This window comes from Odocoileus virginianus, chromosome 11, assembly GCF_023699985.2.
Source record: "Odocoileus virginianus isolate 20LAN1187 ecotype Illinois chromosome 11, Ovbor_1.2, whole genome shotgun sequence".
NCBI classification, from domain to species: Eukaryota; Metazoa; Chordata; class Mammalia; order Artiodactyla; family Cervidae; genus Odocoileus; species Odocoileus virginianus.
Genome location: NC_069684.1, coordinates 43,957,222 through 43,971,880, shown reverse-complemented (window position 1 = coordinate 43,971,880; position 14,659 = coordinate 43,957,222). Strand labels below are relative to the sequence as shown.

General features: G+C 39.1%; 1 protein-coding gene across 1 annotated transcript in view; it reads right to left on the bottom strand.

Moving 5' to 3' along the window:
- Positions 1-14,659, bottom strand: part of WDR64 (WD repeat domain 64) — a 126,293-nt gene that overhangs the window by 52,245 nt on the left and 59,389 nt on the right. Inside the window, exons 11-14 of the mRNA XM_070474360.1 lie at positions 9,524-9,650; positions 5,734-5,882; positions 3,515-3,638; positions 1,479-1,654 (exon numbers count right to left, since the gene is read on the bottom strand). Of these exons, the coding sequence (XP_070330461.1) occupies positions 1,479-1,654; positions 3,515-3,638; positions 5,734-5,882; positions 9,524-9,650 (576 nt within the window). The remainder of the gene's footprint in view (positions 1-1,478; positions 1,655-3,514; positions 3,639-5,733; positions 5,883-9,523; positions 9,651-14,659) is intronic.

Genomic DNA, 14,659 nt, shown 5'->3' with positions numbered 1-14,659 from the left:
GCATGAGCTGGGGCAAGGGGTCTGCACGTGTGTGTCAGGACCAGGTGGTAAAAAAAAATGGGAAATAAAGAATAAGAATGTTCAGTCTAGGGCCATCCATTGAAAAAATGGTAAGCTATAAGAAAGACTAGTCCATCTCTAGCCAAAACTTTATTTAGGCCCAAAATTACAGTTTCCTAATGACCTCTTTGCTTTGTGTCATCTCTTAGGTTCTTTCTTCACAGGCTGAAAACCCACAAGTGTTTATGCCCAGGTTTCAAGGATAATGCTACCTGTAGTTTCTGTTTTCCGAAGGAATGTGGCTATGTTTAGATGATACTTAAATTATTGCTTTATTTTGTCAATTTAGCAGAAAAAAAGAAAAATCAGACTAAATGTTCATTTAGTCATGTATTGACTTGGCTATCAACTTGTTTTCACTTTGCTACAAATTACCTAATACATAATTAAATAGAATTGTGTTGATTCCTTGACTGTGTCTCAATTATCTAAAAGAACATTAATCTTTTTCCTTTGGTCTTTATGTTATTCAAATTTTAACCAGGTTTCTCAGTGTTTCAATTTATATATTGAGGAAATTGTGTCGATCAGTAAGAATTCCACATTCTCATCATGGCAGAATTACAAAGAAAATCTTTTAAAAGAAATGAATAACTATTTCTTTCCACTGAAGAACTTTTTTCTAGTAGAGTGCCATTTTGGATTGCTCAGACAGCAAAGAAAGATTAGTTGAATCAGGGAAGTTTTTCACTCCTATCTTCAAAAGGGGAAGAATAAGGGCAAAGAATCCTTGAGTTCTAGGCAGGGAAATATCCACTCAGTAGCTGGTGGGCTGCCGTCTATGTGGTCGCACAGAGTTGGACATGACTGAAGCGACTTAGCAGCAGCAGCCAGGGTAAATGATGTAGTTTTCATTTTAAGTATGAAGAAGGCTTTAGTGTGCTTAGGTGGTGAAAGACACACAGGAAGAATAAATTTAGTCTACCTCAATCCTTCCAAAACATCCCTGAACAGATTGCCATGTTAACCATTAAGTACACAAAGCAGTTTGGATGACAACCTGAAAAAGTGACTTGAACATCCCTGAATGCCTTATGGGTTATACGGTTCAGAGAGGAATCATTGCTCCCTTTCATAAAGCCTACTGGGGAGCAGCTCTGCCAGTGAGTTATCCTCAGATGAGGGTATAAACCATGGCAGAGGTGGTAGCTGTATGTAAATTTAACCTTTCTGATATCTACTCCAGAAGGATCCCAGCTAATCCCTTCTGCAAACATTGGATGGGCAGTGTCGACCAGCTCTTCTTTTTTGCTCTTTGCTTGGACATGGGCAAGGTTAATTAGGAACATCCTAGGAAGGCTGGTGGAGAAATACTATCCTCCGCTGGCTGGCAAGGGAAGAGTTAAATGCGGATTATCCACGCTCAGTTGATTTTCCCAAGAAGAGCACATAGAGTACGTGGAAAGGAGATTGCAAACCTGGATCATTTTGATCTTTCCGTTGCGCTCCAAAGAGAGGAGCAAGTATTGGTATTTTTCTTGAGCTTTCAGGAAAATCAGGCGTTGTAGCCAGTGCTCTTCCTCTTTCCAGTCTTTCCCTTCTGGTAACACCTTCAACTCTTGTCCACTGCCAAAGTCCCAGATTTTAACTGTTCCTAAACACACAGAGAAAAGATTCGATAGCAAAAGTCATTTCTAGAAAGAATGGTTTTTATCTCAGAGAAAATCAATCTAATTGAAAGCTTTCTGCCAGAATTTATCCTGTTTATTCCCTATTGAGACTGACACATGAGTCTCCCTAGCCTTGCTGTGTACAAAATATATTTCTGTATGCCTTCATTGTCACAGGCTGATAAAAAATGAACAGGACCAGGCAATGTCTTGAAATTTGTGAACATATTCTTTGAAATTCTCAGACTCTCCTGTGTGAGTTTTCTGTCTTCATTGGGTCTTTTCTGCTTTTATTATCCCAATGCTTTCCAGTTTGCTAAATACTCTCCAATATCCATCTATCTAAAATCATGCCACAGTGATTATTGACATTAAAAGGTCACTCCAATAGTGTCATTTCCTAAGGTGCTAACATATTTTAGAACTCGATCCTACTGGGTAATAAAAGGAGTAAAAGAATTCCAGCAGGTAGAAAACAAAATGTTTTGAGTTGTTGGTTACATAAAAAGGAATGCAAAAAGGGTGTCAAGTTTCTTCTTACATTTGGAATCATACATTCTAATTAATTTTTTTCATGTAGGAGATCCTCGTGAAAGGGCCAGTTTAAATAATAGCATACTTAATGAATTCCTGTTTCTAGGTCATTACTCAGTGTAGAGAATTATCTTCTAACATGGATTTTTAGAGTGACCTCAGGTTGCATTTATTCACACCCCATCAACTCAGCATTATTTCATGTATACTGTTATCTGCTCACACTTTAAAAACTCTTTTACTCAAGATACTCAATCCATCAACTGGCTTACAAACAAGAATTTATCTAGTAAATATATTCCTAGAAGAAATACAGGCTTCCCTGGTGGCTCAGCTGGTAAAGAATCCGCCTGCAATGTGGGAGACCTGAGTTTGATCCCTGAGTTGGGAAGATCCCCTGGAGAGGGGAATCACTATATATGTATAGTGACACAGATGGTCATATTGTCTAAGTCATGTTGTCTGTCTCATGGGACTTCAGAATAAGGTAAGGTGAAAGGAGAGAAGGCCTGTTTCCAACAAGTTCTATGAACTCTCATGACAGCAAATGACACAGCCCAGCTGGAGCATGACATCCTCTCAGGGGTGACACAACATATGCCCTTAAGCATCTTAGACTTATAAACAAGTCCAATATAAAATCCTAAATGTGATATGGCAAAGTTGGATGGATAATTTATCTGGTCCCATACTTTCAGTAAAAATATTATGAAAAGCACTAAATAGAATGTCTGTGTCAGCTGATGGGGCTTCCCTGGTGGTTCGGTGGTAAAGAATACTCTTGTTAATGCAGGAGACATAGATTCAATCACTAGGTAGGGAAGATCCATTGAAGAAGGACATGGCAACCCACTCCAGTATTCTTGCCTGGGAAATAGCATGGACAGAGGAGCCTGGAGGGCTACAGTACATGGTTGGGATCACAAAAGAGTTGGACATGACTGAGCGACTAAACACCAGTAATAACTCTTAGCTGATGGTACTCAAAATTAGAGGAACAGAATGAGTCAGTGCAACACAGATAAGTCTCAGTCAAAATGGACTGAGATGGTATGTATGAAAGACTTTGCACGCTGAAGAGCATCTATAGAAGTAAGGTATTGATTATGATTAACATCAATATCAGGACATTAATGCCTGTTAGAGAAGAGCCTAGCACTGTTGTCAGGCACAGCAGTCTCACTGGCATGCTTACATATTCCAGCTCGACTTCACGCTTCCCCTCTACCCCAAACAACTTGTGACAAGATCCTAGAACAAATTCTTGGGACACTAAAGCAGGGGGTCCTTATTCTGGATATTAGTCTGACCATTATATGCTCCCGTGGCAAAAAGAAATCCACTGTCACTGATAGCTGCAGCAGTCAGTTCAACATTGAAGCCATGAGGGTCTAAAATCTGGTATATTTGGATGCCAGTTTCAAGTTCCCATACCTACAAGAAAGAACAATAAAATACTTCATAAGACCTTCAGTTTTCATCAGTTTTACAATATTCAAAATAGCCTCAAAATTGGCACAGGGCATACCTAACATCTTTTCCAGCATTCTGCCATGAATGTTGGTTTAATCAAAGAAAGGTCTAAAAGATGTAGTCTGTCTAATAGTCACTGTGCTACCCCAGAGTGTTTCTGTAATATATGTAGGTGGGATGAGACAAGCCACAACTGTTCCAGGCAGCCCCTGTCTATCTAGGAAGCAGTCAGATGCTACTCTCAGCATGAAGCAAACTTAGCAGCAGGCTAGAAATGTAGCAGGAAGTCAGCAGACAAAGAAATAAAATTGAATGTATTCTCTGTTGTCATTCATCCAAATTATCTAGAGATCATGGGACAGAATCTATAGTTAACAGTGTGAAATCGGACAGAACCCGAGGAAGGGGCTCACTGACCTTTCCAAGGAGTGTTCTGACTAAGGACATGGGCCCAGTTCTTAACAGGGAGAACAGGGGAGGAAGGGCGGGGGAGGCTGAGACTTCAGAGAAGGTTGGGCGTAATCAGAAAACCTAGAAACATGTCAAAGCTCATCACTATCTCTTTAGAAATGCAGCAGAAGCATGAGACCTGCAGTCTCGATCTGAATCTTTCTTCATGGATCTGCCAACTTCAGGTGTCTATTTGACTTCCAGAAAACAAACTGAACTGGCAACACAGTTTGAACTCAAGGTATTTGGAAACAGAGGCAGCATAAACAAAGGGCCAGAGATGGGAAGGGGCACGGTTCCTCCAGGGAACTGAAAGTCAGTTGTTGCAGCAGGAGTGAAAGAAGGAGAGTGGGAGGAGATGTAGCTGGTGTAATCACTGGCGGAGACCAGATAACAGAAGGCCATTGACTGAGCTGTGGCAGAGCCAAGATCTGAATGAAGTCAGGCTGGCCCTAAAGCCCATGCTCTTAACCTCTGTGCTCCCCTGGGTGTAGATGAGGTCCTAAAGGGAGAATGAGGAATGAGGACCACTACAGTAAGGGGTCTCAGGGGCCACCCATTTCCTGGCCTGAAGTATGATCTGTCTCCAGCCAGTCAGGTATGAAAATTCACCCAGATGTCTTTGTTTCCCCTCCCCACCTTGCAAGGAAGACACTTTCCCTTTAAGAGGTCAGTATTTCATGAAGACACCCGGGTTTTAGTTTCCCTCTACTTATTCTGTAGGCATTATTAGAAATAACTGATAATTACATGAACTTAGGAGATTTTGGTCTGAGAAAATCTCCAGCAGATGAACACAGAAGGTCAAAGGTTGAGAGGGAATTTGGAGTCTCTGAGAAATGCTTTCTCCTGCTCCCTATGTCTGCTTTTGGAGAGCATGCATGAAATAAAAGGATAAGCACTTCAGGCAAACACCTCCAGCCATCACTGCTAGATGAAGTTAGTGGTCGTAAATACAAATACAGTTAGGATGATCCAGAACTCTGGCCTCTAGGGAACACATTAATGACATGACCTGAGGATTGCAGAGGAAAGGACGTTGGTATTCACCTCAGACAAAGCTGGGTTTGTATCCCAGCCATGATGCTTACTAGCTATATGAACTGAGGCAAGTTGCTTGATCTTTGAATCTTAATTTCCACATCTTTAAATGTAACTTCACACAGAGAACTAGTGTGAGGATTAAACAAAATTGTGGATTTAAGAGACTTGGCACATACCCCACACCTATAGGGGTTAGAGTAAACATCTATACATTTCTTTTCCTTCTTTTCAACAGTCTCTTTCCTATGGCTCAGTTTAAAAATTTTTTACACACACACATGCACACACTAGGCTTTTTTCCTTGACATATTTCCCTTAAAATTCCAGTTTTAATCGTAAGAACTAGCTTCATTTTTAAAATTGAACCTGTAGCCTAACAGCAAGCAGTCTGAGTTGCATTAAAATCTTACTTTTCATGTATTTGTGAAAGCTTAAAAATAGCTCTAACGTAAGGTTCCATCATATATGCCATTACCTTTATTTAATCACTCAAAGACGCATCTATAAGAAGAGAAAATTCTATCTTTGCTTTTTTCTTCCTGAGGAGTCAATATGTACTCACCTTAATTATGGACTCAGAGCAGATGGTAAGTACTTGGTGAAAATATTTGTTGTAAAGCATGACATTGATTTCTCGTTCATGGGTGTGAGGGACCTGTTTTGTATCTTGTATCATCCTAGTTAAAGGATACATGTCCATAACACTAGATCCTTGAACAGAAATAAGAATCTCATAAATAACAAATATTAGGAGATTTGAACCATGAAGCATTTTATTCAATTAACTGTGTTTGGAAATAGCTGATCAGTGAGATTATTAATGCCTAGGAGACCAAATGAGGTAAAAATACATTCATTTATTCAAAAACATCTTTGACTAATAAAACAAATATGATTGAGCCAGAGAAAAGCATTCATTTTGGGCTTCACTAATTTTCAAGTGTAGGGCATTTGGACTTCCTTGATATCTTCTTTTCAGTGACCACTATTCTCCGACTTTTTATAGTCTAGTTTTTTTCTTCTTCAGAGTGCCTGCTACAGTATCTAGTGTACAGTAATAAAGATGATGGCCACCTTTTTGCTGATGGAAGCCTTCCATTTAGTGATTGAAATATGTTAGAAAGCTGTTTCAGCCAGTGAATAGTAAAGCACTCTATAAACATGGTCTGTGCTTCCCTGGTGACTCCGGGGTCAAAAAATCTACCTACACAATGCAGGAGATGAGGGTTTGATTCCTGTGTCAGGACGATCCCCTGGAGAAGGAAAGGCAACCCGCTTCAGTACTCTTGCCTGGGAAATCCTATAGACAAGAGAAGCCTGGCCAGCTACGGTCCAGGGGGGGGTCACAAAAGGGTCAACCTGGCAACTAAACAGCAGCGACAAAGCATGGTCTTATTAAAGGTAGTGCCTGAAAATGACTGCAAGCCAGTGCTTGCAACAATATTAAATAAGATTAATTTGCAAATTACCATAGTGAACTAGATGGAGAGCAGGTATTTCTTACTTGCATTTTTTAAATTTATGTGTTTATTTTAATTGGAGAACAATGACAATATTGTGATGGTTATTGCCATACCTCAACATGAATCAGCCACAGATACACATGTGTCCCCCTCATCCTGAACACTCCCTCCCACCTCCTTCCCCATCCTATCCCTCTGGATTGTCACAGAGAACCTGCTTTGAATGCCCTGCTTCATGCATTGACCTCACACTGGTTATCTATTTTACATATGGTAAGGTATATGTTTCCATGCTATTCTCTCAAATCATCCCACCCTCTCCTCCCACCGAGTCCAAAAGTCTGTTCTTTACGTCTGTGTCTTCTTTGCTGCCCTGTATGTAGGATCATCAATACCATCTTCCTAGATTCCATACATTAGCATTAATATACAGTATTTGTCTTTCTCTTTTTGACTCACTTCACTCTGTGTAATAGGCTGTAGGTTCATCCACCTCATTAGAACTGACTCAAGTGCATTCCTTTTCACAGCTGAGTAATATTTCATTGTGTACACGTACCACAACTTCCTTGTCCATTCATCAGGGCATTTGGTTTGCTTTTACAGTAATCCTATCAACTGCAAGTATGATTTAACTCTCAAAATCAACTGTGTATTCTGTTTTAGTGTAATGTCTAGAAATATATACAAGGATCTCAAAGCATTCCACAGTTCAAACAGAAATGAAACTTCTTCCCTAATTTATTGGTATGGAGATTAAGCTACCAAAGGCTGGCCCTTCTTTTTCTCAAGTCTCTCCATAGAAATCTCAATTGCAGCAAAATTTTCAGCAAGAGTTATTGAACACTTTCCTAAAGTGTTTGAATTCTAAGATAAAGTCTACTCATGTGTAAAGAGAATGGAGGAGGCTCTTCTGGTAGTATTTCTCAATTCAAATACAACAGGGAAATCTGAGAGGGATGTGGTAACCAGATAATCAAACAACACATGGAGCGCCTTCATATTCTACTGACTGTAATGGATTTTATCTGAACTGACAACAAAGCTAGATATGCTTATAAATACGTGGCAATCCACTCCATGTTTGGCTAGATATACAATTTAGCAGTATAGAAACAAAGCAATACAGAGAAAGAAAGTAGATCCAGGAGTCAGAAACTTTGGTACTGAATCCCACCTGTATATCTCAACTAACGTCCTTATACTAGTCAGCTGAAATATTTACTATTTAGTTTTATCATTTATAAAATAAGATGAACAATAATTCCTACTTCAGTGGTGGTTGTGCAGATCAAATGAAATAAAGTCCATGAAAGCACTTTGTGAAAGAACTAATCAAATGGTAGTTGTCTTATTAGAGTAACAAAAACAACAATGGTGGCTGTAACAACAGCATATTCTATAATGTGGTGTTGCTGTCCCCGGGGTTTACAAGATTACTATGGCTGCTTCATTTGAACAAAAGCACAAATTAAAATCTGAGAGCTAAGCTTCATGCAATTCTGATGTCACACTGATGGTTGTAGTCAATGTATGTGATTTTAGAGATTAAGCAATACACAGAGCTCTATATTGTTGCAAGAGTATTATCCAAACTACATGAAGTTAGGAAGAAATTTTGATCTTATGGTTGTCTTTTGTGTTTTTGCTTTTGTCTTGATACTTGAGGCTTAAATGGGATGGAAATGCTGAGCCTAGTAAATCAAACATGCAAGTTGGGGCACTAAGAGAAAACTTGTTTGTAGCTGTTTTTATGTTATTCTTAGAGGAGATAGTATAGAGGAGGGGTGCTTACAACTAGAGTTAATTTCTGTTTTAAAAGGTAGAAAATTATCCATCAAACATGAAGTTCTAGTTCACTTCTAATCCAGAAAACACCTAAAAGTTAAAAATAGTTCATATTCTCCACCAGCAGAGATAGCACCAATCATTCTCTGCCCTATTAATCCCACAGGAACTCAGAGAAGGTGGTCAGTAGGAACTGCATTCTGGGCTGGTGTTGCAGAAAGAGGAACTATTGTTAATACTGCTCATTTCTTCTAAAGCTTCTTCTGAGGATATGCATGTGAGTAACGTTCAACCCAAATGCCTAACAGGGTCTTTTGTCTCTTTAGTAAGCATGTTTATCAGGGGCAGCAGGAAAAGGAGAGAAAAAGATCTGTCAGCATCAGTGCTGGTGGCACTGTCATTCAGAACCCTATCCCCTCTCTTCACTGGTCTTTGTCTAGAAGCAAAGACAGGTGGGAGGGTCAACACCCCACCCACTGAGTAACTGTCTCAGCACCAGAGTACATGGGGCCAAAGCCTCCCTGAAGAAAGGGGGCACGGACTCAGCACGCTGGTGCAGCCGCACTAAGATGGATCATATTCCTGCTCCAACACTCAATGCAGAGCTGGATTTGCCTATGTGTAGCAGCAGCTTTAACCCCACCACTTGGCATCCTCGGGTCAAGACCTCATCCACCAAGCTGTAGAAAAATAGAAAGCTATAGAAAAATAGAATTGAATTCCGTTATCTATTGTGAGGAATCACAGTTTATAAATTCCCCATCTAGTTTTGTTTTTCTTCCGGTCAGTGATCAAGTGCTAGTTAAAAAAAAAAGATTTTAAAAAAAAATCAAGCTTTTATTTGTCGTTAACTGGGTGCAGGCATGCTAAGTCGCTTCAGTTGTGTCCAATTCCTCATGACCCTGTGGACCATAGTCCGGCAGTCTCCTCTGTCCATGGGATTCTCCAGACAAGAATATACTGGATTGGGTTGCCATGCCTTCCTCCAGGGGATCTTCCCAACCCAGGGATAGAACCCATGTCTTTTATGTCTCCTGCATTGGAGGGTGGGTTCCTTACCACTAGTGCCACCTGGGAAGCCCCTTAATTGAGGGCACTTACCTGTAATAAGCACGCGATGACTGGGATCAAATATCATACAGTAAATCTGCATGTCTCCTGGTCCTCCCTGGCTATCGTGGAACACTTGTAATAGTGAAAGAGTCTGTATATCCCATACTCTGAAAACCTGGAGGGATAAAGAACATGGGTCACCATTTTTCTACTTTACTTTCCCTACTCAAAGCTATTGAGGTGAACTATCTTCAGAATTTGCAATATGCTCTTAAAAACTTGCAGGAAAGTATGATTTGTATGATGAGAACTCATTTGCTAAACTTTAATTTGGTTCTTGATTCAATTGTTATTCATTAATGTCAGAAGAAAATAAAAGCAGTGACTAAAAGTTTGCCAATAGTAACTACATTTTTTCTGCCCTTAAAAAAGATAGGGGAAAGACATAGAATTTATTATCCTTTAAGAATCTGGAGGAATGATAAAGGGCTAGTTATGACTAACAGTTTATCTGAAGCCACATTTCTCTTTACACTGTAGATTAGAAAATAGAGACACGGCATAGTTCAGGTGGAGGGTTTCAGACTGCTCTTTCATGACTAAGATGAGACCATCTTACTATATGAGGTTTCTAAGAACCTTCTAGTTCCTATCCAGGAATGAAGAATTACAGAAATCAGTTTTTAGGGATGGTGTAGATATAAGAGGGACTTCCCAGGTGGCGCTAGTAGTAAAAAAAAAAAACAACCAACCAAACAAAAAAACCATCTGCTAATGCAGGAGACCTAAGAGATGCAGGTTCAATCCCTGGGTCCCGACAATGCCCTGGAGGAGAAAGACTATAGGGAAATACATTATTAGTGCTCTCCTTTGAGGAAGGAAAGAGACTTAGGTTAGTTACTCAGATAGAATTTGGGATAATATAATAGAACAATGAAGTACAAATTGAGCAAAACTAGGTCAAGTTTACTTTGTCACTTGAAACAGCGAGTCTTAGTATTCTTTATTATTCTTTTTTTTTCTTTTTCAGAAAGCTACATTGTGATTAAATTTCAGGGAAGAAAAGTGATTTGATCAAGGATTACAAGTCCTAGCATGCATCAGCATTAAGTAATATTTTTATGTCATTAAGTCATTATTAAATACATTGCCTATTGCTATATTATATAGCACTTACTAAATTGGAATAAATAAATAAATAAATTTGTTGAATAAATGAGTGATAATTTTATACATATAAAGATTTGATAAGTAGTTTTGTTAACAGAGGTATTAACTTCTTGCTTAAGACACTTAGAGTTAATTGAGTTCAAACTTCACTATTGTGAAGGCAGGTTGGTACTTATATGCAGGAACATAAAAATGTCAAAATCATGTGATCAGGAGCTTTTGCTCACATGTATACCCTCTACAGGTCACTATAACTCAGAACCTGTGCAACTGGGAGTCGTTACTTCCTTTGTGCTAGTAAAAATGTAAGTTTGGGGAGTAGTTACAATATTGAAACTTATCACTGTTTGCATGACAGAGTAGAGTAATCCATCTGGACAATTTATGAAGTTAGGTTCACAGAGACAAGTAGGGGAAGAATCTAACAGTGAAATCAAGGAGTGTCGAAGAATTTTATCTCTGTTTTGTTTCCAGTTCTATTGTTTTGTTTGAGATGCTTCATGGTTAGTGGTCTTTTTACTGTCTGTGTATGTGCTCTCAACTGTGGTTGGTGGAAAGAACAAAGTGCAAGTGAAAGTTGCTGTCATGCAAGGGTGCCCACTCTCACCACTACTATTCAACATAGTTTTGGAAGTGTTGGCCACAGCAATCAGGGCAGAAAAAGAAGTAAAAGGAATCCAGATAGGAAAAGAAGAAGTGAAACTCTCCCTGTTTGCAGATGACATGATCCTCTACATAGAAAACCCTAAAGACTCTACCAGAAAATTACTAGAGCTAATCAACGAATACAGAAAAGTTGCCGGATATAAAATTAACACACAGAAATCTCTTGCATTCCTATACACTAACAATGAGAAAACAGAAAGAGAAATTAAGGAAATGATACCATTCACCATTGCAACAAAAAGAATAAAATACTTAGGAGTATATCTACCTAAAGAAACAAAAGACCTATACATAGAAAACTATAAAACACTGATGAAAGAAATCAAAGAGGACACAAACAGATGGAGAAATATACCGTGTTCATGGATTGGAAGAATCAATATTGTCAAAATGGCTATACTACCCAAAGCAATCTATAGATTCAATGCAATCCCTATCAAACTACCAACGGTATTTTTCACAGAACTAGAACAAATAATTTCACAATTTGTATGGAAATACAAAAAACCTCGAATAGCCAAAGTAACCTTGAGAAAGAAGAATGGAACTGGAGGAATCAACCTGCCTGACTTCAGACTCTACTACAAAGCCACAGTCATCAAGACAGTATGGTACTGGCACAAAGACAGAAATATAGATCAATGGAACAGAATAGAAAGCCCAGAGATAAATCCACGAACCTATGGTCACCTTATCTTCGACAAAGGAGACAAGGATATACAATGGAAAAAAGACAACCTCTTTAACAAGTGGTGCTGGGAAAACTGGTCAACCACCTGTAAAAGAATGAAACTAGAACACTTTCTAACACCATACACAAAAATAAACTCAAAATGGATTAAAGATCTAAATGTAAGACCAGAAACTATAAAACTCCTAGAGGAGAACATAGGCAAAACACTCTCCGACATAAATCACAGCAGGATCTTCTATGACCCACATCCCAGAATTTCAGAAACAAAAGCAAAAATAAACAAATGGGACCTAATGAAACTTAAAAGCTTTTGCACAACAAAGGAAACTATAAGCAAGGTGAAAAGACAGCCCTCAGATTGGGAGAAAATAATAGCAAATGAAGAAACAGACAAAGGATTAATCTCAAAAATATACAAGCACTCCTGTAGCTCAATTCCAGAAAAATAAATGACCCAATCAAAAAATGGGCCAAAGAACTAAACAGACATTTCTCCAAGGAAGACATACAGATGGCAAAAAAACACATGAAAAGATGCTCAACATCACTCATTATCAGAGAAATGCAAATCAAAACCACAATGAGGTACCATTACACGCCAGTCAGGATGGCTGCTATCCTAAAGTCTACAAGCAATAAATGCTGGAGAGGGTGTGGAGAAAAGGGAACCCTCTTACACTGTTGGTGGGAATGCAAATTAGTACAGCCACTATGGAAAACAGTGTGGCGATTCCTTAAAAAGCTGGAAATAGAACTGCCATATGACCCAGCAATACCACTTCTACACATAGACACTGAGGAAACCAGATCTGAAAGAGACACGTGCACCCCAATGTTCATCGCAGCACTGTTTATAATAGCCAGGACATGGAAGCAACCTAGATGCCCATCAGCAGACGAATGGATGAGGAAGCTGTGGTACATATACACCATGGAATATTACTCAGCCATTAAAAAGAATTCATTTGAATCAGTTCTAATGAGATGGATGAAACTGGAGCCCATTACACAGAGTGAAGTAAGCCAGAAAGATAAAGACCATTACAGTATACTAACACATATATATGGAATTTAGAAAGATGGTAATGATAACCCTATATGCAAAACAGAAAAAGAGACTCAGATGTATAGAACAGACTTGTGGACTCTGTGGGAGAAGGCGAGGGTGGGATGTTTCAAGAGAACAGCATCGAAACATGTATATCTAGGGTGAAACAGATCACCAGCCCAGGTTGGATGCATGAGACAAGTGCTCAGGCCTGGTGCACTGGGAAGACCCAGAGGGATGGGGTGGAGAGGGAGGTGGGAGGGGGGACCGGGATGGGGAATACATGTAAATCCATGGCTAATTCATTTCAATGTATGACAAAAACCACTGCAATGTTGTAAAGTAATTAGCCTCCAACTAATAAAAATAAATGGAAAAAAAAATAAAAAATTTAAAAAAAAAAAAAGGAAAAAAAAAAAAAGAAAGTTGCTGTCATGTCCAACTCTTTTCAGCCCCATGGATTATACAATCTATGGGATTCTCCAGTCCAGAATACTGGAGTGGGTAGCCTTTCCCTTCTCCAGGGGATTTTTCCAACCCAAGAATCAAACCCAGGTCTCCCAAATGCAGGTGGATTCTTTACCAACTAAGCCAGAAGGGAAGCCCATGGAAAGAACAAAGGATGAAGCAAAAGAGGCTTTGGGTTTCAGTTCTAGTCCATCATTTAAATTTCTTAAGCCTCCGTTTTCTTGTTCTAGAATGGACATAATAACACCAGCACTCTCCACCTCAGTGAATCGATGCGAATATCTTTTGAAACCTGTGATGCTTTCTGGACAGTGATTCTATTTTCTACTTCTTTTGTGTGTTTTTAGGGAAGTGGTGATTGTTGGGCTGGCAGAGAGCACAAAACCTTTCCTCATTATGTTGCATCTCTCCTCTACGTTTTTCTGCTGCCCTCTCCCCTTAGGTTGTTCTAGCTACTGTCATACCAAACTGCTTCCAGTTCCAAAAATCTCTTTTTCTCTGTTGTCTCTGCACATTCAGACATACTCTTGCTATCATCTACTGTTTCCTCTCCTCACTCTTATTTATCTAGCTAACTGCTGTCTTTCTTTAAATCTGTCATAATGATTATCAGAGTTAGAACTGACAATGTTACGTCGCAGCCTGGGTAGGAGGGGAATTTATGAGAGAATGGATACATGCATATGTATGGCTGAGTCCCTTTGTTGTCCACCTGAAACTATCACAACATTGTTAACAGGCTACACTCCAATATAAAATAAAAAGTGTTTTTCTAGAAAAGAGTTAGTTCAGGTCAGAACAGTGCAATGAACTTGCAGTATGCTGCCTTGATGCACCACTTCTTCTCCAAACACAGAGAGGTAGTAAAGTTAAAAAGAAAGCAGAAAGAAACAACAAGGCTTCAAAGCAAGATATGTAATCTCTATAGATCCAAAATAGCTAGAGGAGGTGATTGAATTTCAGTTGAATTATTTCAAGTCAAAAATGATGCTGTTAAAGTGCTGCACTCAATATGCCAGCAAATTTGGAAAACTCAGCAATGGCCACAGGACTGGAAAAGGTCAGTTTTCATTCCAATCCCTAAGAAAGGCAATGCCAAAGAATGTTCAAACTACCACACAATTGCACTCATTTCACA